This window comes from Micropterus salmoides, unplaced genomic scaffold (genome assembly GCF_014851395.1).
Source record: "Micropterus salmoides isolate LMB-PRFRI ecotype aquatic unplaced genomic scaffold, ASM1485139v1 Ms_hic_scaffold_7, whole genome shotgun sequence".
Classification (NCBI taxonomy): Eukaryota; Metazoa; Chordata; class Actinopteri; order Centrarchiformes; family Centrarchidae; genus Micropterus; species Micropterus salmoides.
This window is the reverse complement of record NW_024044459.1, coordinates 19,091,860-19,116,735: the sequence shown is the minus strand read 5'-3', so window position 1 is coordinate 19,116,735 and position 24,876 is coordinate 19,091,860. Positions and strand designations below refer to the sequence as shown.

Genomic DNA, 24,876 nt, shown 5'->3' with positions numbered 1-24,876 from the left:
GAAAATGGTTTCTGAGCAGTTGGTGCAGGACTGAATGGGATGAGATAAGACAAGCACATTCTGCATACACAATAGTCCAGTAGGACATAATGATGTTAAGAAGTTACAGATTTTTTGGTTTGTTTCTATGTTAAAAAGGAAAGGACCACAAAATTTTAGGTCTGTGCACACAGCAAAGAGTTGGTGGATAGCTGAAGTTGTTGTAGTTGCTCCCAAATAGTGAGGTGTGAGGTGCATTTCAATGAGACTACCTCCCAGCCAGAGAGACTAAACAAAGTCAATGATAGCCCTTTGACGCTCATTTCCATAAAATGCTTTGAGAAGCTCCAGTTACTCACAGAGATGAAATAACATGACTCATTGCTCCTGGGACTTTCCAAATAGAAATAACCTTGATGAATAAAAAGGTTAAGCAAACAAGATGACAAGAAGTAGCCCTCTTGATATGTGAAAAAAAGATAGCTGTATGTTCTTCTTGTGGTGTAACCTAACCCTAATAGAAACTTTAACTAACCAAAAGAATGCACATAAACAAAAATTATGGGAATATATTTTTATGAAAAGGCAGTAGGTAGTGTCCCAATTTATGAAACTTCCACAAGTGGTGCTGCTGGTTTATGTGCTTGTGACAACATGCTATTGAAATTCTTACAAAAAGGAGTAAAGACAGCAACGCCCATGAGTCAACCTCAAACATCAATACTTCTTCAGTGGATTGTGGTAAAAGCTCTTGACAAAGACACCACTGTGGGAACATAACAGAGCTGTTCTAATAATGAAAAGACGCCTCACATTACAGAAATACTGGTGGTGAGGGCTGTTTTTGTGAATGCGGTTTCTCTGCTTTTTACTATATGATCAAACTCTGCCCTTGACTATGACTTGTAGGGATAAAGGCACAATTACAAGGCTACAGACATTTCGTGAATAAAAATGAGCAGCACCTCACTACTGAAAGCAAGGTTTTTAGCTTAAATTTAGCAGGCTAGCAATCGCCACATGCAATTAAAGAAACAAGTTCTTCTTGCTAAGAGTGTGTCATTTCTATTTTCCACTTGCCTCAACAGCATCCTTAAGGGAGCCGGCTAGGAGGAAGAAGGCGGCAGAATGCTGGAACCGCTGCTTTCCCAACAGAGAAAAGGCATTTTTCAGTGCTGCTTTCCTCCACCGGTCCTCGCTGAAGTTGTTGCGGAAAAAGTCTGTCATTTTGGCATTCTTCTGAGACCTGAAAAGAAAGACATTATGGATTCAAATCAACAGCACTTGTGTGTCATGTCTTCTTAATCTGACAGATCTAATCCTGGCTCTCCAATGCCAATTCCTCTTTCTCCCCACAAATGGCTCCTAATGTATGATTCACATAACTATAATAATTGTATGTAGTTTTATTCTTTTATTTAATTATCCACCAATCTATATTTTTGTTTTTGCTTTAACAAACCTACAAGAAATGTGCATATTTAAAGAATGATGTATGTGTATTGTGTAACTGTGTAATCCTGGTTAAGCGAAGGGGCTAATATTAAAATGACTGTAACCTTATGTGTACTTCATATGCAAAAGTATGTAGGTTTTACCTGTACAATCCCCAGACCACTGCCTTCTTTTTCAGTGCGAGATAGAATATAGCTGCATCCAGAGGATCATTGTTTCTCTGTAAAGAAGCCCTGGCAACCTGACATAATAAATGAACAAAATACATTCAGTTCACGCCTTCAGTTGTAGCTTTATGGGTCATTCCAGGGAGCAGCTCAAACCCAGTTATAGAGATGTATTTTATAGCAACATCAGCAAAATTTCACCATCACCTAACTGACAGTACTTCATTTATAAATGAAGCAATCAATGTGAAGTACACGAGGTCTGAAGGCCGGCCGCATGAAGTAAAAATTTTATTTGACTATAATCCTCATGAAAATGATGATCCGTAACATAACAAAACTGACACTGGGTCACCATTTCAAATTTTAATGATAATTAACTAATGTCATTAGCCACGTCACCTTCTCGATACATCGTCGTAGCTTGTTGGTGCTGCGCAGCCACCAGCCCACACCCATGGAGCGCAGTTCAGGCCAGGTGGGCTCTCCCTTCTGTAGGGCAGGCAGCATGTTCAGCAGCTCCTCCTCAGCTTCAGAGTGGAAGGCCCAGGCATAATGACATGTTGACAGGCCTGCAGAGACATGAAATGGACACGTGGATAATGGGAATGATCTGTAGGGAGAATATCAACACTGTGTAGTGTTTTTAATATACACTGAACAAGATAACTAAAACTGTTATAATGTTATTATCAACAGCAACATGAGTGAGCATACTCAGTTCCATATATTTAAAGTAGTGCATTGTCTCTTACAGCTACAGTGTTGTACTGCTGCCCACTGAGGAGTTCTAGGGGAGACACAGATTAAGTGCCTCGCTTTTGGGTAACTGTACTGCAATAGTTAAGGACGATGAGTAGACTATGGCTTGTTTACTTCTCTTGCTGAGAAGTTTAGAGCTTAATGAGCTTTAGGAGCCTTTACAGAGTTACTGCTTACACCTATGCGGGCACTGGAGCTGTGTCTAAAAGGAGTGCAGGGAGACAGCTCCTTAGTCAGCAAACTGGAAACTTACATAAAGTCCTGCAAGATCACGTAAGGTGAAAACGTATTAAGGCCTTTTGGACAGAGAACTTATTTTGAGGGGCATTTGACTTAATAATAAATGATCATCTGTGAACTTTGGTCTTGTTACACTAGAAAAAGAATATTTGTATCGATGTGATAGTTCCCTGCACAAGTGTGTTGACTGCTACAGACTTTGCCTGCTTGTTTGCTATGAAATGCCCCAACTAAAAACGGTTTGAAAATCACTTTCACATTGTACCTTGCTGTAGCAGTTGTACTCGGTGTGCTGGAGGCAGGGAGGTAGAGAGGAAGGTATGGAGTCTGACAGCCAGCAAGAACTTCAGGCCACACTCATCCAGTGTCTCTCCACCTGGTAAATGAATGACAGACAACTCTTACTGCTACTTCAAAACATAATTACATGATGTTGTGGAACGGAGCGCTTATCTACTGCATTTCTGATCATCTGAAGAGCCCTAATTTTATGTTGTTACTTCCCTGAAGTACCTTTGCTCTTGCTCTGGCTGTCCTTGAGGTCTGTGCTTGTGGTAGCGATGGTGTCAGCCAGCGCCATGAGCGACATCTGCTCCATACTGGTTAAGCCTGGCAAACTGGAATGAAGGAGGTGACTGGACAGAACCTGGGCATGTTCTGGACCAAAGTATGTTGGACTGTACTGGGACAGGTCAATAACCTAGAGACAGGGAACAAGACTCGTATGGTATTTCTAATTTACAAGACAACACATAATAGAGCGAGGCAGGAAATAATGTTAAAAGAGTGACGTGTGTCGTGGCTGGATTCAAACGAAACACACGGTATTGTATGTGCATAATAACGATCCAAGTTATTCCAAATGCATTAACCTTTTGAAAATATCTATAGTCAACACAAGGCTAGACTGCTGATGTTTAAGCCAGGGCTATCAAGGGTTTTGATAAGTCTATCTTTCAAGGTAACAATACATCTAAAATGACAATGCGCAATTATGCATGTTTAAGCGACATACTGGAATACCAAAAGAGCCCGAAAATGTTGCTGTCCACTCTCATTTTCATAAATTCTCTTTTAACCAAGCACAAGCCAACAGAAACTGACCTTGTTCCCCAGTTCCTCTTCATCCTTGTCCAGAGGGTCCAGGTCTGCCATGCTGGGTGTTTGAAAGAGCTCATCATAAGCATCAGTGTGACTGGAACCGTGCCCACTATCTCCGCTGAAGCTGCCCACTTTTTCTGTAGGGAGGCACAAGACAGAGCTAATTTAAACAAGGCCTGTGTTTCATAAGAGCCCTGGCGAAAAATCCCCTACAGCTGGACTTACAGCAGATTGAATTATACACCAAAGAAAAGGAAATGTTTTTACTGTACATATTTTTCTGCTTTCATTCTTCTGAGTTTGTATTTCCCAGTGACACAATGAGGAAAAACTAGAAGACCAAAGAGTAGGATATTATTCTCAGTCTCTTACACCTTGAGGCAGGGTGGCTAAAAATGGTAGTTGCTTGTCCAAAGTAAATGCTGTTTCTCTGGAAAACATTTTTTTTTATGTTTCTCAGACTTAACATACTCTGACAAAGTTACAATTTCTTCCAATTCAACACGGAAGGAAATGTATCTACAGTCTACGTCTATTTTATTAAGTTCAGTCTTCTAAGGTTAGTATAGTCCAACATCTCAAAGCATCTCTACCTCCCAAGTTTACATTTTTCCCCAACTGATAATAAGATTGTGTTAATTGCTTTTGAAAGCCTCTAGCTTTATGTTCCTTAAGGATGTTCAGACGCATGGTAACTTTTGCTCCACTGTGCCTTAAAGAAACTCGCTATAATTGACTTGTATTTAACAAATATGTTTTTATAATGTAATGGATTTTTTGGGTTTAAAAATAGTAGTAAATGTAGTTATATTGGCCTATGAAATACTGAAATAGAGTTTACTATTATTTTATTCATTAATAAATATCATTTTTCTTCAGCAGTGTGTCATATACCCACCAGGTTTTGGTAGTGTATCCTCATCAGCTGCCAGAAGGGCGTACAGAGGCAGGGGGGGGATGGAGCTTATCTCTGTGTAGTCAGGGGTGGAGTTCTCAGCTTTTCTGAACATCTTCTGGTCCCTGGCTGTGCTGCCTCCAGCGCTGATGGTTCGGGAGCGCACACGTTTCTCGGGATTGCTTGTACCGTCTTTAAGTGCTATAATTTCTCCAGCAATGCATTTCACCAGGTGCGAGAGGATGGCTTTGGCACGGTGAACCTTAAGATAGAAAAATTATGTTACATATTTATATTGTATATAGTTTGTTTTTCTACAACTTCAAACCTTATGAAATTCAATTTTATTAATTGACAAAACTGCCCTGTCATATCAAACTGGAGGAGGTGCTTAAACAAATAACCAATAGAAAATATAAAATATATGTAAGTATGCACAGTACTAGAGTCATTTCTCTAACTTACCTTCCCTAGATCCATGAGTTCCAGTAACTGTACAGGATGGTACTGTGGCAGTGTGGGAAAAAGTTGTTGCGCTGCTTCAAAAAGCCCAGAATCTTCCATCTCCACAGGTAGGTCATAAGCGGTTCTCTTCCCACTGAGTTTCTGAGCCAAGCTCATCATAGATCTTGTCAGGGCCTTTTTCGGAGGGGCCAGTGAAGACATGGGGGCCCCAGAGCTGAGACCCTCCTCCTGGCTCTGTCTGACGGCTGAGATTATGGACGAAAGGCTGCTGCTGATGTCTGTGTCTTGGGCAGTTGGGGCATTGGGTTTGGGTGGTGCTGGGGGTTGCCACTGGGAGTAGACGTGCATCTCACAGTCCATGCCTACTACTAAGATGCCATCTCGAACCCAGGAGAGGGAGACTGGAATGGGCAATGAGCCTTCAACAGAAGAGACCAGATCGACTGATCGAAGCAGAACCAGGCGAGACAAGCTCTTGTCTCTACTGGCATCAGATGATAGACCGAGTTCTGGGGGCTTCCCAGAGAGACAGCCATACATATAAATCTTTGTGCCAATACCAACAGTCAGAACATGTGACCCGTTCTCTTGGGACACCCAGTCCAAATGAACCAGGCTCTTACTTCCATAACCATGGCAGTTCTCATTCGGTATTAAGGAGTCCTTGTTACTTGGTTCATTCGTACTTCCAGCTGTGCTATTGCTAAAACCATAGTTAGCTGTAGGATCTGTACTGTCCAGGACTATGGTCTGCTCTAGAATCCACTGCGAACCACCAGTGGACTCACACTGGAAGATGCCAATGTGGACCAATGGTTCTCTAGCGTTTCCTGGGTTAGGGCTAGGAATGATATTTGGGCTACGCTGTACAGTCAGGGTTGGGGTCAGGTGCATGCTGCTGTTATAGTGCACATTAGGGGAGGAAGCCAGTGTAGGAGGAGAAGTCGTTGGTCCGACACAGTTGAGTGAGTTCAGAGCTGCATTTGGCATCTGCCTGTAGGCAACTGCAATCCGTCCAGTGTGACAGCAGCTGATCTCTATGGGGCGACCTTGCACACTTACTCCGCTGCTGTTGGGAAACCTCTCCTCCACCAGGAGAGGCCACTCCTCCCACTGGTACACCAGATTGTCCATACTGGAAGGATTTGTTGCAATGACATTACACCTCCAGAAGCGCACCTTTCCATCAGAACAGGAAGTAGCAAAGAGGTAAGGCACGCGGCGTGCTGGCAGGGAACACGATGCGCTCAGGTGACCTAGGAAGAGAGTTGAAAATTTGCTATTAGGCAAGGACGTTTTTTGTTGGATATAGAGTATGCAGAGTGCTTCATAAAACAGAATAGTGTTTACATGGTTAAAAAAACCCAACAACTTAGGAGCTTTGTTTTCTAGATATTTTGCAGGCTTATGTTAAAATTACACAGCTGAAAATCATTATTCATTTTGAGTAGAATTTCAAAAACCTTTTCAGTCTTGTTATCACACTGACAATGTTGAAAAACTATCCTTATCCTTGTCAGTTCCTATTCTTCATTCAAACAATAAAAGAAGCAGCTTTTTCTTAGTCATTAACAAAATGTCTATACGATCCTGGAAAGGTTTATTTGAATCAATGTTTTCAACCATTTGCTAACAGAAGGACCATTTCGTTAGAAATGAAGTTCCCATGGCAACATAAGACTTGCAACCTAGTCTATACTGGTGTCTGTCAATACCTCAGTAGCTGCTAAATTTCTTTAACTGTGCCCTGCTATTACACTGGCATATTAGCACCGGGACACTGTTTTAACTCCATTATTACAATACTGTTTAGGTGAAAACAAACCCAAACATAATTATTGCTACTATAATTAATACCAATACTGCTGCTACTACTATCAACGTAGTGCTTATTTTACTTTGAATGCCTTGGATTGTACTTGTCCTCCAAGCTGTGGTGATTGTCTCTGGCATTTCACTACCAGATGAAGTTCATAGACTTGTCATTTCTACATGTGTCCTCATTGTCCCTCACCTGCTGCAGGTGTAACACTGATGGCTTCCACCCCTTCTGGCAGAGCCATCTCTTGGCTGTATAGCCTGTGTGTTGTGAGATTGAGGCGACTGGCACTCTGCAGATTGGAAGTGCAAGGTTTACTCTTCTGAGTTACCGGAGAACTGAACGTGTCAAAGTTAAACTGAGAGCTGTTCATAGGAGAAGCTGTGGCGGCATCCTTCTCTGTCGTGGTATCTTCTGTGGGAACCAAACAGGAAGAGGGAAGTCAAGAAAAGCAAGACAATTTTTGGAAACCCTCCTACATTATTTTTATACATTTACCTTGTGACAGACAAAGTAAAGCATTGAGTTATTGCTTGCATTTGAAGTCCATAATTATGTTTTTCAGTATCATGTAATTATGTTTTGAAGTAGCATTAAGAGTTGTCTGTCAGATGAACTATTTCTATATGGTCAATACAGAGTTGGTGCTCACTAATGGACACCACAATTTTGTCAGGCAAGATAATTAAAGTGGTTATCCTGAAGCAATTGTGGCAGTCAATCAAATGTTTTCTACATAATGCGAACCCTAAGTCTTTTGTTCAATGTACCCACCCATGGTGACAGGTTGAGCTGCAAGATGGAGATGCCACATGTGGAGGAGAGAGCGACCTGCTGGGGTCAATTCGACCACCACGAGGAAAAAACGTGCCGAGAAGGCCGGCTCGCTAGAGGCTGTATGGTAAACACACACATATTATATTACTGAATCGATGTGTTTGAAAGTGGAGCAAATGTTTGATATTAAACCTTAAAAAATTTTAGAGCAGTAAAAAAAGTGTTTTTGTTTATACCAGTGTGAGGAGAATCAGGAGTTTCCTGCGTGGTCTCTGCTCTCTCACTACCGAGGATCAGATCCTCCTCAAAAACATGCAGGAGCTGTGTCTCCTTCCCCTGCTGTAGCAAACAACAGCAACTATTACCAACACTTCATTTCAGTGGAGAAATTTCTGTTAATATTCTGTCCATCCAAGACCTTCACAGAGTCTCTCTACTGTTCGACAGAAGATGACACACAGAAAGAGCAAGGGAAATTTATTTACAGATTCATTTCTCTTGGTCTTATGTATACTTACAAAGCCAGTAATGACATCCAGCTCTATTATACACCCGGGTTTTGCTGTGGATTGCTGACTGATGATGTTGAACACCTCCCCAACATATTTCTAAAGTGAAACAAACATTTTCATTACTTCAGCACTAATGTATTACACTATTACAATGTCAAAACATACATTTAATGTGTCAATTTAGAAAAATATAACTATTGTTACGTTAATTGCTCGAAGAAAGCAACAGGCTGTTTTTATGCAATGCAAAAAAGAATCTCTTTCAAAAAATGACTATTAATACATCATAAAAACTAAATATCAACTCTGCTGATTTGGGTAAGAAGGATCACTATCATGCCCTGCGATGGATTGGCGATCTGTCCAGGGTGTACAACGCCTTTCGCCCAATGTCAGCTGGAATTGGCTCCAGCCCCCCACAACCCTGTGCGCAGGATTAGCAGTTGACGATGGATGGATGGATGGATCACTATCATTCAACTTATTTCTCACATGTTATCCAATTCTGCTTTTAAGTAATTTTTCTACCTGGTCTTCCATGGCTGACACTAATGAAGTGGCAAGACAAATTAACAACACCTTATTACCTCGCTGAATCTGTAAAGGTCCAAGAAGAAACACTGATGTATCATTATTGGGGTGCTTAAAAACTAGTTATTGCAATGCTAACTATACCCTGCAGAGTTTGCTGGAGTTGGAGAATCCTGTTTGATGACTTACGGATATCTCAGGATTGGAGAGCTCACTCAGGAGTTTCTTAGCTTCAATAACAGCCTGATACAGCCTGAGTGAGTGGCCGTCACTTGCCACAAAGCAGGCGCTGGGAGAGTTACAGTACACACCTAAAGAGGAAGAAAGAAAATAAATTGAATGTTGTATGCTATTATGCTTGTTTTCTGAATAAACATAAAAACAAGAGACAAAACATATATACAGAATACTGAGCTATAGTACACTTAAACAACCAATCACTGAAACTAGACTCTGGTAACAACTTTAATAGTGGGAAACTATTTGGAATTTCATGGATTTTATGTAAATGAGTTGAAGAGTTGTTTTTACATGAATGTGTTATTTATATACAAATGAGGGTAAAATGAACTAAAAAAAAAATTGTTCTAAAAATTATATTTATGGAGATTTTACCTCCCAAAGCTAGTCTCATTTGGTAATTAATTATTCAGAAAAAAATAACTGGATTTCCTTCATATTACTGAAGCAAAATAACTTTAATAAAGAATGGGAATTTTTAAACAGAGACTTAAGTCCTCATCAATTTCCAAACATTAAAAATATTTTCTCACCTAAACAGCTGCTGGGAATGAGCGTGGGCAGCCAAGCTACGTTAGCAAATGCTGATGCATGGAGAGAATTGATACGAGCTAGCTCGGAGACCCCGCCTGACAAAGACAGAGGGCCGACAGGGTCCACTCTCCATAAAATCAGCTCACTGTAGATCGCATTGGGATCCTGGGAAACCATGCCCAGGGACACCCGGCTGGGCCGTGAGCCACGGGATAGAGATGTTGAATGAGAGAAACCAGAGGAGCAGGTGTCCGGAGGAGTCAGGATGTTGTCTGCCTCTGGGGTCCTCAAGGCATTGTGGTGTGAGGTGGTAAGCAGGAGAGGGAGTAACGAATGACAGGCCAGGTCATTGAGGTGGAAGCGGTGGCCACAGTACCGTGACTTGTGAGAGACGCTAAGCACAGTGGAGAAAGCGGAGTCCTCTGCGAAGCTGACAGCCCACTGGTTCAGGGAGCCATCAGCATGTTTGGAGATCATAAGGACGTTGGGGGTGAAAATGCTTAGTCGAAGACTACTGCTGGGTGCAGCTTTTCCTTGACCTCCGTAGCTTATTAGAGCAGATTTGGTTTGAGGTAATGTGCTCCCAGGCGGTCGTTGTCTTCCATGCTGGATAGCCAGATCCACATTCTTGTTGCAGGCATACATAACCACACTGTGGCTCAGAGAGATTGCATCGCCTGTAGGGAACGCTACAGGGATACGAGACACAAACGACACCTGAGAGAGAAAGAGACACATCATAGCAATGAAATCTAAAGAAAGTAAAACACACAGCAAACAGAGTCAGTGATACGAATGAGTCAATCAAGTCATTCTTTTTTAGCTTCAAATTGTGACATTAGAAAGCAGCTAAAAGTTCTCATGTGCTAACGGCAGACGGGACTGAAGATCATTTTACTCATTTTACAAATAAATTATCTCAAAACAAAGGGCTGAAATTCTTCTATTCTGCTTTAAGAAGTTTGTTTATAAAAACAACAACAACAACAACATACATACAACATTTCATATTTATTGTTTTACATATACCTAAACCACATCAACAGCGAAAATACCTGAGCTTGTCTGAACATGCCTGGCTGGTATTCATCTAACCAGTCCACGTGCCAGACTAACAGAGAGCCGTCCATGGGATGGATACTGAACAACATGTCTGCCCCTTTATTCCATTCCTCTAACAGCACGTCTACCTGGTGCTTCACTGCTGCCAGAGGAAGCTCACCAGCCTCAGGGTCACTTGGCCTGGTACTATTATCTTCATCAAAGTTATCCTCATCTTCAGGCTCTGGAAGAGAATGCAAACCATAGTGAAAATCAGTATGGAAGACAAAGCATAACGCAATTTGTAAGTCTGACTCTTCGATATGAAAGTCAGAGTCTAGTGTCGACAGTGTTATCTCTGCTTTATATGCACAACCCTTCAAATAAATTATTAAAACACCCAGTATGTAATATTCTTCTGCTAGGATCAAAAAGATCAAACCAAAAGACATAGATTGATGATGTTGTGAAGTTGCATTGGATCATGGGAGCTGTTGTGTTAGGAGTCCTTCAGTGTTCATTGTGCAGGAGATTTTTACCAAGAGCCGAATTATCTGCAGGTGTTCTCTTCAAAACAAACAGACCAGGTGAATAAAACTAGTTAAAACACCACAAAAGTAGTTTCACATTAAAAATCAGTGTTTCTCTGAAGCTGTTCAGAGGACAAAAGACGTCCCAGAGTGGCTGAAAGCTGAGCTTGGCGCTGATATTTACTCAGCTTGTTACTTTGATAACTTAAGATCCTGATGTTTGGGAGGTTTTTACCGGGAGCCGAATTATCTGCAGGTCTCAACATGTGCGTAATTAAAACTGGTAGACATACTGAAAAAAGCAGTTTCATGTTAAAATCAGTGTTTCTCCGATATTGTTCTATGTCAACGGAACTTAGGATCCAGACATGCGATGACTAAAATCCTTTATCCGGTTAAAATATATAGTTAAAAAACGACCTAGATCTAAAAAGTTTGATAAAAACGTGGCTTAACATTGGATAAAGAGTCAATTTATGACAACATCTGGCAGACAACCACAACAGAGACACATGAACAAAGGGCGTCTGACGCCACTGACAGGTGACCAAATGAAACGCACCGTTACCTTGATTAAAATTACAGATTTCCCTAGGTTTGAAAACATTGGGGATAATCTAAATACACTACCAAAAAAAATATAACATAGATCTAGTCATTTTTAGACATTTTAATGCAGAAAGTTCCATTTTATATATTTAATGCCTCATCAAAATACTTTTCTGTACCTTCATGGGAGCATCCGCTGTTCCGTTGCTCCAGGCTGCCTCGGAGCTGCTGCAGAAAGACCTCCATAGCTAAGGTGAAATGAAGCTCTTTGTTGTTGAGCCAGTGGACAGTAAAAGGACCTCCAGGTTCCTCGTCATCCACGGCACTCAGAGAGGAGATGGAGGGCAGCAGAGGAATGTCTGTGATAAAGATAAGGTTTAAAGACGTTAGAAAAAGAAAGAAAAAGAAAGAAAAGACATTAGATTGGGGACATGCAGAATAAAAGCAAATGAACTTTCATGAATATGGGAATGTTTTGAAGTATGCTACAACATAATTCAAGCTTGCAAATACAATCCTACAGGACTTCTTCGCCTCAAGGCTGAAAGAATCTTCAAGATTTTGCCCTGATTCAGGTCAAATTAAGCTACCACAACACATGAAGGAACAAAATGAAAATGCCTTCCAATTACTCAAAGCAGCTCTCACTGAGCACAAAAGCTCATTGGGATGTTAAATAAACAACCTCAGGCAATCTACAACATTTACAGCATTTTTCCCATAGAAAATACAGGGTGAAGCCCTCTAACCTGCAGCTGATTTTGTTCAAGCAGAGCTAAAAACCTACGCAGTCTCTACGGCTTAGGAAGAGCTCATGTTATCCTACAAATTCTTCTCTAAATCTGGTGATTTTGGGTTTCAACAAGGTGCTCGTAATGACGATCAACAGATTACAGAAATAAATATGTTTAACCTGTGGCCGGGTTGATGCTGGCAGCAATGTGAAAGTGGCAGAGAGCATTGGCATGTGGCATGATGCTGCTGCTCTTCTTGTGGTTGTAGTGTTGGCTCTGGTTGTGAGGCAGGCAGCCAGTCAGTGAGGGCTGGGGCACATCCCGATAAAAGGAGCTGTGCAGTGATTCCTGAAAATTCAACTGTGAGGAAAACAATAATTATTCAATATATTTAATAAACATTAGTTAATGTGTTCTTACATGCTGAAATTCTGATGTCAAAAATGGGATGATTATGGTTACAGAAATTACATCTATACTTTATGAATGTAGTTTGCTTGCTTTTTCATAGCTTACAAATGTGTACAAATCATAGAGACTATGGGATCTTGCGTGAACCTCCACAGAGATTTAGATTTACCTAAAAAACATGTGAAGAGTTTTATAGGGTTGCAAGTTTCCTGTTACTCCTTTCAGGCTGACAGAGATGCAGTTTTTTTTTTTTTGGAGGTTGATGTGAATGAATCAACTTGTGCCAACTAATAGAGCTTCACTACTCTCCTCCCAGTCTGAGTTGAGCTACTATGCTTTGGGAAACAGGTGTTTCTCTTAGGGATTGGATTATAATGATATTTAATTGAATAAAATGGAAGCTTAAATGACATTTAAAGTTAACTGCCCAATTAAAAAAAAAACAAAAAAAAACAGAGCAGAAACAGACAAACACAAGAGTGGCTGAGAGATAGGGACGTGTAAAGGAAGCTGAAATTAAAACTAACTTTTATTTAGTACTTAGTCAGGTTAGATAATTTAGTTTTTTTCTGTTGTTTTGGAGTAAAAATATAAAGTTCCAGACTTGAGCCTCTGTTAATGCTCAGGACAAGGTAGCAACCTTTAACAGCAGTCTCAAATGTTTGAAAGTTTGAAAGACAGAGCATATTTAGGCTCATGGACACAACTTAACACAATAATGGGCTTGTTGCTTTCTTCACTGATTTTATGCAGCTTCTCTTGTGTAGAATGATTAACATTGTAGGAGGCATAAGGCTGAAGTATTCCTGAGATGTATGTGCTTATCACACGCACAACGAAGTCCTTTGTAAAATATTGCTAAAAAATGTCTATTTGAACATGCATGTGCCATACTGACTTGTACAAATACTTATGAAAGGTTTTATATCTATGTAGAGAAATGAGATTATGGAATTGGATTGGGAATCTCATATCACTTTCTCCTCTGGAGGTTCCCAAACAGCATCCTTATCAAGAAACTTTGGGCTTAATTAACTTCATTGATTTTGCCATAAATCTTGTCCTGCTCATCCCACCCTGAGGCATCCCACTAAAATAGAGTTCAAAATGGGGCCCACTCTGTACTGTCCATCCATTCAGTTTTGGAGACGGAGAGTTAGCTCAGACTACTGCCTGGACCATCCAGCACAGTCTGTGATTTTTTTTTAATGAATAATTCCACACATGTACTCTTACAGACTCTCCTCAAGGCACAGCAGAGAAATTTGCATACCTATTTTTCCTGTAATCTAATGTGCCCTGAGCTCTCTAAGTGCCAGTGAGACTCAAAACCATTTAAATGTCCATATTAAAATAGATGGAAGTATTGTGTTTGAGGCCTGGTAAGGCTGTCAGCAACAGCGAAGGTCACTTAAAGCAGAACACACCACCATAACAAATGTGAGCTAGCTAGGTGATTACAGAAAGGAGGCCAATATTCTTCACTGATGCTGGACTTAAGACCTACAAAGATTCAACCATGTTCATGTTGGATAGCCAATTCATTTTCCCTTTAAACTTCACTAAGCTTCTGTTTTCTTCTTTCTTAACCATCTTTCGCTGCTGTTCCCTCATCTCTGCAGCGCCCTAATGTCCTACATTAGCAGTGGTGCAAATATAGTGGGTTGGTAGTGGCTTCTACTTCCAAATGGGGCAAATTAGCATTTGTGCCATTTATTTTCCCACTATTAATAAAATTATGGTGATTCTTTCAGCATTTTGAAACCAAAATATAAAATATTCTCACTGTGATAAAGCTTTAAAAAAATAATGACCTAAGTGGTTTAGCTTTTGGAAACATTTAAATTTTCTGATGTAGTGCTTTTAGATGAGGTCTTCCAATTATCTCAATTTGTGAACAACAAAAATTATGGCACTGACATTGAAATAGTATATATTTTTAAGTTCCATTTTATGATGTGATTTGGGTTTTAGTTACTGAATTCCTGCTCTCTTCTTGGATACTGTTATAGTGAGAAGTATTTCTGATATTTTGCCCCCTCTCTCTTTAGCAAAAATTACATTAGAGTAGCTTACTTCCTGGGCAGTTCTTCCTTGCATCTTCCCATTGCAGGAGTTTTTGCTAGAAGGGCCAGGACATCCAAGTGTGTCACTGTGTTGGCCAGAGGTGGAGTAACCGGACAGGAGGCTGTCACCCGGCAACAGCGTCTCCGCCCAAAGCCGGCATACGCTGTCCTTACAGCAGGTGAGCAGAACATTACACACCGCACCTCTGTTAGGAGAGAGGGGGGAAAGAGTTTAGGTTGAAGTCCAGTGGAGGGCACTGAACTTCTATCATCTAATGCCAATAGTACTATTCAACAGCAGGTCAAATGAGAAACACGTAAACAGTTAAGTTAAAGAACAGGTCAAAAAGTGTAGGCTAACAAAAGGAGTAATGACACCATTACCCAGTAAAACAGGCCTAAGAAACAGGTTATGCAAAATTTGTGTTGATTTAGCCGTTATTGTGCAATTGTTAAAGTTGTGTCAGCTTAGGTCAAAGTGAATCATGGCTACAGAAAGGGGACTGTGAAATTCTGCCTTGACAGTGTCCATACCGTGGCATGTATTTGCTGGTCTTCCTCCAAGAGAAGCCGGTAACAGAGCGGGGATGGGCCAGGTAGATAAAGGAAAAGGCCAGCTGTCCCTGGACACTGACACTGGGTTCTGGAGGTGTGAAGAGTCTGGAAACACCTGACTTCCACTTACTGGTACTGTACCAGACCTTTACTAGGCAGTCATCCTGAAGAGGAGGGACAAACAGGGATATAATTGATGCTATGCTGGAGGATGTCCCATAACAAGCAGGTTGTAGGCCTAAGGTAAAGCAGTACCTTAAGTTACAGCTGAGTTTACAGTGTGTGGCTTTGTCAGTGTAAATAAACAATACAAACATGACTTGCACAAACTAGTTTACATCACAATCCATACAGGTTTAGCAAAGCCTGGTAAAAACCTCTCACCTGTCCAGCAGTAGCAAAGAATTCCCCATCAGGGGAGAACTTTATTAAACTGACTGGAGAGGCCGTCCTTCAGAAGAAAAAAAAAAAAAAAGTTAAATTACAGTACTTTTTATACTCAATACTACACATGTCTGCATTTTCAGATATAAAATATATAGTAAGTGACAGCTCCAGTTTAAGACTGAATAAGATAAGTTTAAGTATTGAAATATCAAAACACATTATAAAAACATCTATATTGCTGGTCATAACGAACCCCAAATAGTATTGATAATGTAACAAGTTATCCAGGGTGAGTAAATTTATGGAAAAACAACATTCCTTTCAAAAAAGAAAGCTATAAAATTACCATCTTAACTGCACAATAAACAACAGTTCTTACTTGCTCTGCCAGATGCACCTCCAGCAAGATAGAGAGTCTCTTATGGTAATGTCTGTTTGCTTTAACACATCTTCAGCTTCATCTTTCACTCCATCAATATAAGACCACAACTGGAGGCTACTAGAGCCAGTTAAGAGAGAACTGCCTATATACACAAAAACACATTCACTCTTTCAGGACAGATACTCACATCTTTAACGTATCATATGATTTGTTTAAAATAAAAGAAATACATGTATCAAAGTACCTGTAGGATGCCAGGCCAGGTTCCGTACAATGGACTTTAATACAAACTGACCAGTCTTCTGCCATTGGCAGTTCACCGTCTGTACAAAAAAAAATAAAGACAACATTAAAAAATTAATAAATAAAGATTCAAATATGACAGGCTCTAAAAAAGCATTTCATTTTGTCCCTTATATAAGTAGTTTCAACTACATAACAAGAACCAACAGTGAAGCTGCTTTCATGTGAGCCACATGTGATCAGGCCACATAGACAGCAGCTGTAGTAATGGGAAACTTCTGCAATGAAAGAGGCACTGCGTTGTGTTTAAAATGCGTAAAATTTTCCATTCCTTATGACTAACCTTTGACTTCTGTAACAACAGAAGGCTGTTCAACACTGACATAGCAAACCTAGGATTTCTGCACTGAATACATTACAGGAATAAACAGTAAACATGATTGCAAGACTTTGCACAATACTTCAGTAAGAATGTGAATGTGTGTTTGGAGGAACAATGTTCTGCTCTATTTCAAATATCAACTCGCTTGAAAGAGAAAAGTCTCGATCTCTGAATACATGCACGACCAGACTGTGACTGGAAGATAATGTGTGCTACTCACAGTCAGCGATGTGTCTTTTTGATCTGGGTCCTGAACAGGCTCAAAAACACACACAGTGCTTCCATAGGAAGCTGCAATCTGTGAGCAGAAAAAGGGAATGTTAAACATTAAGACATGTTTTCTGATACAGAATGAAAAGTTATCACTGAAAACATATTTGCAAGAATCATATATATTATTCCACATATTATATTCCAATTCCATTTTTAAATATACAAAAAAAAGAAAAATTATTGTTGTAAATTACCATTAAACTTACAACATTTGAAACACACAATGAAGAGCATTCTATTGCAAAAGTATCAACTGTATGTTAAATGACAGTAAAGTAAATGTAGATACTTCTTCAAGATCCTAATTGGGAGAAAACAAAAACATCTATAGCTTATTATATAAACCTAGACATGTCTGAACAGTGAATGAGTATAGTCTCTGGACAACAAACCCAGAATTCCTTGAACCTGTGTTGAATCAACCATGTCTTGTCTACCATACGCACACATCTTATTCAAGCATTGGTTAGGGCTACATGCTCAAGAGCTTTCCGTGGGAGCCACAGTGACAATGTTGAACAGACTGAATAGGTGAGATTTCTATGGTGACCGCAAATTCCAAGCGTAACAATGTCTGGGCCTTGGATAATACATGCTGTGGCTCTAATGGGGTAAATAATATGCCGACTGTCAGAGAATAAATACCATAAAAGGAGTGAGTCAATTCAATTCAAATTAGCTTTACTGGCCCGTGCACTGATGTGCACATATTATTTTACATAGGCACTCACACACAAGGCGTCACATGTGCAAGTCTCATAAAATCTTTCTAGACAAGACAAAGGCACACGGCACGATGACACAAAGGAAAAAAAATCCTTCTTTAGAACACAATTCATGTTCCACCAAATTCCAATGGAGCGTAAAATGATTCACATCTATGCTGTAAAATAACTAAAAATATACTGTAGCTCTAGTCAAGGGAATAAATTTGTCAACACATATAAAACATTAAGTTTCCTGTGGTTATAATGATGGCTATCCTTCTGGCTGATTTTGAGATCGTATTATGCTGCAAGTATTTTACAACGGACATCTTTAAGTTCCTTTTAAACCATTTTAACTTAACGAGGAACAACCTGCTGTTTTAGCAAAAGTTGACACAATGCCACTGCTGACGTCAACAAATATGCCTTCAAATTGTGAGGCAGTCTAACAGAGAGTTCAAACATTGTGACTGTTTTTGCTTGTTTTGTGCTTCAAATAAATGGCTCTTGATGAAAGTTATCAATGTAGTTATTCAGCAAGTTCTTCAGTGCAACCTGGATGAACACTAATGTTATCTGCACTAAGTTAAGTGATGTTTCAGAATAATGTGGTATTATTTAACTTATGGACACCTTCAACATAATGAGTTTGGAAAACATGTTTCATTTCAGTGGGTCATTAATGCTTATAAAATGCATTTGAAGTGCTCAGCAATGCTGTGTCAACAAACAGCACTGCAAACATCTCAGCATAGGGAGGGGCAATGGGGTGGAGGTGGAAAGCACAACTACTGAGCATGCTTAAACAGATGCTAGACCATGCTGGAGGCATGTGAGGCTACTTGTGGCCGAAGTGAATTGGATTAAACATCACATGAGGGGAGTGGTAAAGGATTGGGTGTGCATTTTTCCCCCCTCATTTGAATTAAATCAGGCCTGTCTGCTGGTTTAATAAGGGCAACACCATCCCCAATTAAAAAATAAACCTAGATAACAGTGACGGCCTGGCAATGATGACTTCTGCCTTTATTATCTTTATGAAGTAATTTGTCAAGCTTATGATGTTGTAGTAATCCTGGAATAGTCCCTTTTTGTTTGATTGCAGCGTTGTTACTCAGTAAGTAAGAGGAGCAATGAATACTGTGGCAACATTTTGCAGCTTTGCAGTGCAGGATTTTAGTTTGGAACAGGGTTCAATAAGAAACATCAGAAAGACTACATAACATTAATATATTCTTGCAGATCTGTCCCAGACACAAATTACAAACACATCACAGCAGACCTTTTGTTTGCACCAACACTTAAAACCACTACTTTCTTTACTGGCTGATTTTTCTCTCACTTGGAGTTAATGACAGGAAGCTCAAGTTCATTGAAACAGCCTTTGATGTTGCCAACAAATGTACTTACTGAAAACATAAGCTCTCAACACTTATTAAGCGGACAACGGAGCTTGCCACTAATGGGCCTTGCAACACAGTTAATCTATAACAAAATCCGAAGAGAGCAGAGTCCTGGACATTTTAGCAAAATTTGGATAGGATCCATTGCGTAATCTCAACACTCTGAACTGAGCTTGCCTACCACACTTGATCAAAAATGCATTCCATCAATTACATAAACACATTTTTTATGCCTTCACTTTTTCTTTTTGACTGATTCCCTATTGTTGCAGTTTGATCTAATATGGTGCATTATTATTGTATTAAACACATCCTGCATTGTTTATATATGGTGGCAGCAGTTTATGTAGCAAATCTTTTATCTTCCATTGATGTACAATACAACATTGACCTCCACTTAAAAAAAAGATGAACAAAATGCCCATTTTCTCATTTGAAAATTGATGCTTTCCAATGATTACCGGCACAATATATACACATTCAGTTAATGTTTAAAAATTAAGCATTCATTTAAAATACAATGTTTGTGCTGTAACAGAAATGATATGGTATGTCAGGAGCATCCCAGTTTGCCTGAGGACCCAACATGACAGAGCACCAGTCTGTTACTCTTACCTGTCTACCCTGCAGTGAGCAGTCGACACAGCCAACCTGGATGTTGCCATGTTTGGCCCCTGGGATGATCTGCAGTCGCTCAAAGTCACTGCCCAAAATCACCACGTCACACCCTGATGCATAGGCCTATTAAGAGACAAGGAGACAGCAAGAAGTGGAGAGAGATGACGATGACACCCAGTGAGAATTGCATGAAGGGTCACTTGAACTGCACTTGGCCTGGAACCAGTGTCACTGCAGCAAACATGCCACCACACAACAACTCTGGCATACAAGCACATAAGATTAGTATTCAGAAGTAGATCTCACATGAGCCATGATTCACTGTGACTCTGTCTCCTTCACAAGAGGACCAGAAGGACAGAAATAGTTCTCCTATTGATCCATTCTCTAAATAGCATGGGAGTAGCATCTCATAGAGTTGGCTTTGAGATCACAGAGTGCAAAAGCAGTCAGGGGTACTGCCTTTGTATTTCAGACATGCGGCACACTCTTCAAACGTAAACAAGGGCTTCCTGCAGTAAAGGGAAGTGGTTTTGCACTATTAAGCCTGTTCTAACTTATACTGGAGTTAACATAACACAAAGACATAAGCTACATTCAAATGCAAGTGTCATTGATGTAATTAAGCATTTGTCCAAGCGAACACATCCCTAATAGATTGATGGAGGGAGTTCATTGTGGACTCATATCCCACAGGGGACAAAGACAATTAAGTAGTAGTAGTAGTAGTTTGGCAAATGCCTTCCTCTAAAGTTCCTTTTTATATCATGGAGTATATATTTTTAGCACAGGTAGCCCCATGCCCTGAGGGCTGGCAAAACCTGTGGCAACTTGTGTCTGACTGTTGGTACTTTCATTTAAAATTGAATCTTAACTAATTTAATAATTTAAACTTCCCAGAGAAAAAAAAAATTGAGTGGAGGATGACCAAATCTTTGGTGACCAAGTTTAGTTTTTTGACCCTATTCAAATGAGTTCAACGTAAATTGCATCACTTACCTGTAATGCAGAAACATTTTGGGCCATTACATTACTCATATTATTAATGTTATTAGTCATATCGATGCATCCAGTGTGATATAATGTACTGCCCTTGATTAACATTTAGAAAATTCTTAGTAATTTAGTCAGTAAAGTGTAATGAGATCTTGTTTTTTGTTTTTAACAGAAAACATCCCATGTAAAAAGAAAACTTGACAGTTTTAAGCAGTAAAAGTATTTTTAAGACATAAAGCATATTGGCTGTGCTAAATTTGTCATTCGTGGATTCTTCGTTGCACCTTTGCTTAACTTGATTTGTTCCTTGATAGACAGAAGACCAGTACTTCAAACATCGGAGGCTTAAAAATACCTGACAAAACTAGCAACAGGGTCACTTTGACTTAGTTCGAGGTCTATGGGGTAAGCAAAGCAATCTTGGCCTCAGTGCTTTTTCCATACGTTACTTTTGCTCTGCTTTCATAAAATGAACAAAATTCTGTTCTGATAGATCAGTTTGGACACTGCCTAAGAATTTAACCTCCTCAATGGCTGGGAAGGAAATATTTTCAAAGCTTGAAATATCTTACCGTGAATGGCACATTGTTGACGCTCCCTACAGAGAAACAATTGTCTCCAGGGTTGACAGCCCCTGTGAGGACCTGATGGAGATTCATGACTCTAGTTTATAGTCCCCTTGCTTTCCTTCCTTCTCTTTCCTTTCTCACAACACCCTCCCACTCCAGGTAAGATTCACGGGAAATCATGTGTCTCTACAGACTTGCTGTTTGGAAGAGAGGAAGGAAGAGATAAAAACAGATGTAAACAGAGAATGTTTTGGTTCAGGAAGCATCAAGCCAAGAGCATATTTCTGACTAACAGACATTGACAATAAACTGACTTAACACTCAGCACTTGTAATATTATCAAGGAGGAAATAGATGGTCTGCGAATTGATTCTGTTGAACCATAGTGTGTATAGAGGGCATCAAGTGCTCTTCAAACTGCACCATTCCAAAACTGCATGATATTAGTCTTAAAATAGGGCACAAAAACATTCTGGTTGTATTGTGAAAGGACCCACTACAAATAAGCACTACACCTATTTGGCACACAAACAGCTGAAGAAAAGCATATTGTGTCAAAGCTCATTCAATCCTGTTTGCCTATCTTGAAATCCATGTAATGTATTGTGACAGACATTTTAGGAGGTTATCAATACCGTTCTTGCACTGAAAAATAAATGCAGTCAGCTTGATTAATGACAAACTAATTACCATGCATAGGAACTGGAACAAGCAAGGTGATTGAGTCCAGTGAGTCAAGTGTCTCATCTCTTTGGGGGGCAAGAATTTCTAGCAGTGTGGCATCAGCGTCTGTGCACTGCCCCCGTAGAAATGTGAAGTTATTGTCATGAATGCATATCTGTGCGTAACTGCACATTTAATAAAAAGGCAACTGCATGACTCTTTGCAAGAGAACACATATAGAAATCTTGCCTAGTTAAGTCGTTAGATAGTGCTTTAGATCAGGGGTTTTCAAAGTGTGAGGCGTGCCTCCCTAGGGGGGCTCCAAACAGTTTCAGTGGAGGCTCAGTGAATGGAAGTGAAATAATATTACATTACTTCATTATCAAAAGGAGATCACATAGAATAGCCTATGTGTGAGAGTTCAGAGATACAGTAGTTTTTGGGAACTGTTTCCCCTCCCATCAGAGTCAGAAACTAATAAATGCCTCAGGCCAGACCTTTTTTTAAAACTATTTGGTGTAGTCAGAAGTTATGTCAAACAGCAATATTAGGCTATTTTGGCTCAAATGTTGAGTGTCTATGGGATAAAATAATATAATCATGATCCCATAGGCATCCAGGAATTGAGCGAAACTTGCTAAGTAAACTAAAGATGTGGTGGGGGGTGCCCTTTTCCCAAGCTTTGTCCAGGGGAGGCCCACAGTCTCAGACTTTGTAAACCCCTGCTTTAGATTGATTCTGTAAGCGTTTAAAACTATAAGGCATTCAAATGTATGACCATTTCTACAGATGTACTGAAAAACTACAGGTAGAACGAGTTATTGGGTGTGTAACAACAGATAATATGAGTGCTGACTTTCAAGAAATACCTTGGTGTAAAGTATTTCACCTAATTATGCTTGTAACAGTGCAAACCCAATAGATGTAAACAGGCCATTGTTAAAAAGGGTGCAGAGCAGGTGTCAGCGAGCCAAGTGGGTCATCGTACATGCTTCCACCTTATAACAACACTTCTTGACCGATTAATCCACTTTATTCGGTGTCAACTTGTCTTTTTCCACTAAACTTTGCTGCATGCACAGGTTTGGTCAATGTAGAAAACTAAGATGCACAAAATAAATCCATATCACGTGTCTTAAAGCTTTACAGACAGTTATACGTCAGCGTATTGTCATTTTAACGTCACAATATAAATAATACCTTGAAAGTTTGGACTACAACATTGATAAAAAAAAAATGCTGCAGTAACGTTTGGCTAGATTATGACTAGAGAAATTGTGAGTTATGCTTCCTGTGCTGTGGCAACTCACGTGATAATGTTTCACTCGCCACCACATTAAAACACAGCAAATGACACACATCCGACTAACACTGTGTTACCCTTTTAACGTTACATAAAACGTTTAACTAGTTAAGTTTCTGAATGACTCTAAGCAAACATTTCACACATTAGCTAGCTGTTTTAAAGTCCTCCTATCATAACGCTAACGTAGCTGTCAAGTTTAGCTAATAGCCATCCGGTGTTAGAGAAAGTAACCAGCTACTTACGTACCCTGTGATGGTAACACGTCCTGGAGACACAACGATGACAGTTATCCCTTCCAACGTCTCTCTTTCATGAATGTAACTCTCAGCGTTTAATGTCACGGATTCGCTCTCCTTGGTTAGCTAGCGTTAGCGCGCACTAGCTTATGCAACTCTATTTTAGCGAGCTCCTGAGCTAGAAACCTAGCTGCAGATGACTTCTGAAACACATTTAGTAGCTGACATCACTGCTTGGCAAGACGAGTAGCTAATTAATTACTACTCAAAATGCTAACCATCAGAAGGACAGAACCTCTTCCCAATTAGCAAATAAAACGCTTCCAAGGAGGAAGCTTTTCCTTATATTGAAGATGTGTCATGATAGCGACTGTTTCGCCGCAATGCATCATGGTGCTTGTAGTTGCGTTTTGACAGCAGCGCAAGGGGGCAGTTTTTTAAAATCAGCATAGCACACTCCTGCCTACAGATAAAGTAACATAAAGGTAACGTAACGCAGGCTACATTTGTGTAGAGGCTATTATTTTTATCATTCTATATTTAGAAAGTTTGTAGTCAGTGGTAGAAAGCAATCAAATAGCTACATTTACTCAAGTAGTAGCCTATGGAAATTTTGGACTTGGATTTATTAATGTTAGTCATTTTGATTCTTTCTGGACAAAATGCGAGCTGTTTAAACAGGATAGGTTGCATCCTAACAGGAAAGGATCAAAACAATTGGTAATTTTATTAACTTTACTGCTTTTAGCCTTAATTGATGGTTTCCTCAGCAAAACCCTTTCCCAGTATCCTGGCTCTGTATTTCATGGCCTTGTCCATGACTGTGTGGGTCCTCACTAATTCATTCATTCCTGTTAGGATCACTGAAAGGCAGTGTGCAAAACCTACTCACAGTCTCAACACAGTTAAAACCATCTCCATCCCTGCTGTTCGAGATACTCACTTCTGTTTGCTTATTTTTCCACCAGCCAAGAATGGCAAGCCAAGGCGGTGGCTTGCAGTATTGCACAGCAATGATTTTAGTTGTTCCCCATTTCTCCCTTGGCTGCTTCTCCACCTTTGTGAGTTTAAAGATTAAATGGGCCACTTTATATGTTTTAATATACCAACCCCCTAAACTTCAGGTTTTATTCAGGAATTTTTGTTAGTCATTATGTTACAATAGAGTTCTTATTCTTTCTGGATGATGTGAACTTGATTGATTTTGCCATCTCTAATGTCTTCTTCCAGGTTCCACTCCTCTCTCCTGACCCCAAACCCACCACAGTGATTTGCTCCCGCACTCTAAATTCACTCCCTGTTCCTCGCTTCTGTCAAACTTTTACTGCCTAAAACACATTTTTTAGTA

The 24,876-nt window shown here is 39.9% G+C and overlaps 1 protein-coding gene across 5 annotated transcripts in view; it reads right to left on the bottom strand.

The window, feature by feature from the left end:
* Positions 1 to 23,903, bottom strand: part of LOC119891682 (dmX-like protein 1) — a 57,647-nt gene extending 33,744 nt beyond the window's left edge. For 2 of the 5 annotated variants that reach the window (XM_038703494.1, XM_038703499.1), the window contains exons 1-26: positions 23,539 to 23,903; positions 21,327 to 21,520; positions 19,756 to 19,881; positions 16,978 to 17,055; positions 16,377 to 16,455; positions 16,130 to 16,274; positions 15,748 to 15,814; positions 15,343 to 15,527; positions 14,819 to 15,014; positions 12,511 to 12,691; positions 11,777 to 11,956; positions 10,533 to 10,762; positions 9,477 to 10,194; positions 8,893 to 9,014; positions 8,179 to 8,268; positions 7,897 to 7,999; positions 7,658 to 7,777; positions 7,079 to 7,297; positions 5,065 to 6,320; positions 4,603 to 4,861; positions 3,708 to 3,841; positions 3,117 to 3,303; positions 2,869 to 2,979; positions 2,004 to 2,173; positions 1,578 to 1,675; positions 1,060 to 1,225 (exon numbers count right to left, since the gene is read on the bottom strand). In XM_038703494.1, the coding sequence (XP_038559422.1) occupies positions 1,060 to 1,225; positions 1,578 to 1,675; positions 2,004 to 2,173; positions 2,869 to 2,979; positions 3,117 to 3,303; positions 3,708 to 3,841; positions 4,603 to 4,861; positions 5,065 to 6,320; positions 7,079 to 7,297; positions 7,658 to 7,777; positions 7,897 to 7,999; positions 8,179 to 8,268; positions 8,893 to 9,014; positions 9,477 to 10,194; positions 10,533 to 10,762; positions 11,777 to 11,956; positions 12,511 to 12,691; positions 14,819 to 15,014; positions 15,343 to 15,527; positions 15,748 to 15,814; positions 16,130 to 16,274; positions 16,377 to 16,455; positions 16,978 to 17,055; positions 19,756 to 19,881; positions 21,327 to 21,413 (5,307 nt within the window). In that variant the 5' untranslated portion in view covers positions 21,414 to 21,520; positions 23,539 to 23,903. Of the gene's footprint in view, positions 1 to 1,059; positions 1,226 to 1,577; positions 1,676 to 2,003; positions 2,174 to 2,868; positions 2,980 to 3,116; positions 3,304 to 3,707; positions 3,842 to 4,602; positions 4,862 to 5,064; positions 6,321 to 7,078; positions 7,298 to 7,657; positions 7,778 to 7,896; positions 8,000 to 8,178; positions 8,269 to 8,892; positions 9,015 to 9,476; positions 10,195 to 10,532; positions 10,763 to 11,776; positions 11,957 to 12,510; positions 12,692 to 14,818; positions 15,015 to 15,342; positions 15,528 to 15,747; positions 15,815 to 16,129; positions 16,275 to 16,376; positions 16,456 to 16,977; positions 17,056 to 19,755; positions 19,882 to 21,326; positions 21,521 to 22,013; positions 22,120 to 23,534 lie in introns of all 5 variants that reach the window. The other 3 variants (XM_038703496.1, XM_038703495.1, XM_038703497.1) reach the window with 3 other exon arrangements.
* Positions 23,904 to 24,876: the final 973 nt, after the last annotated feature.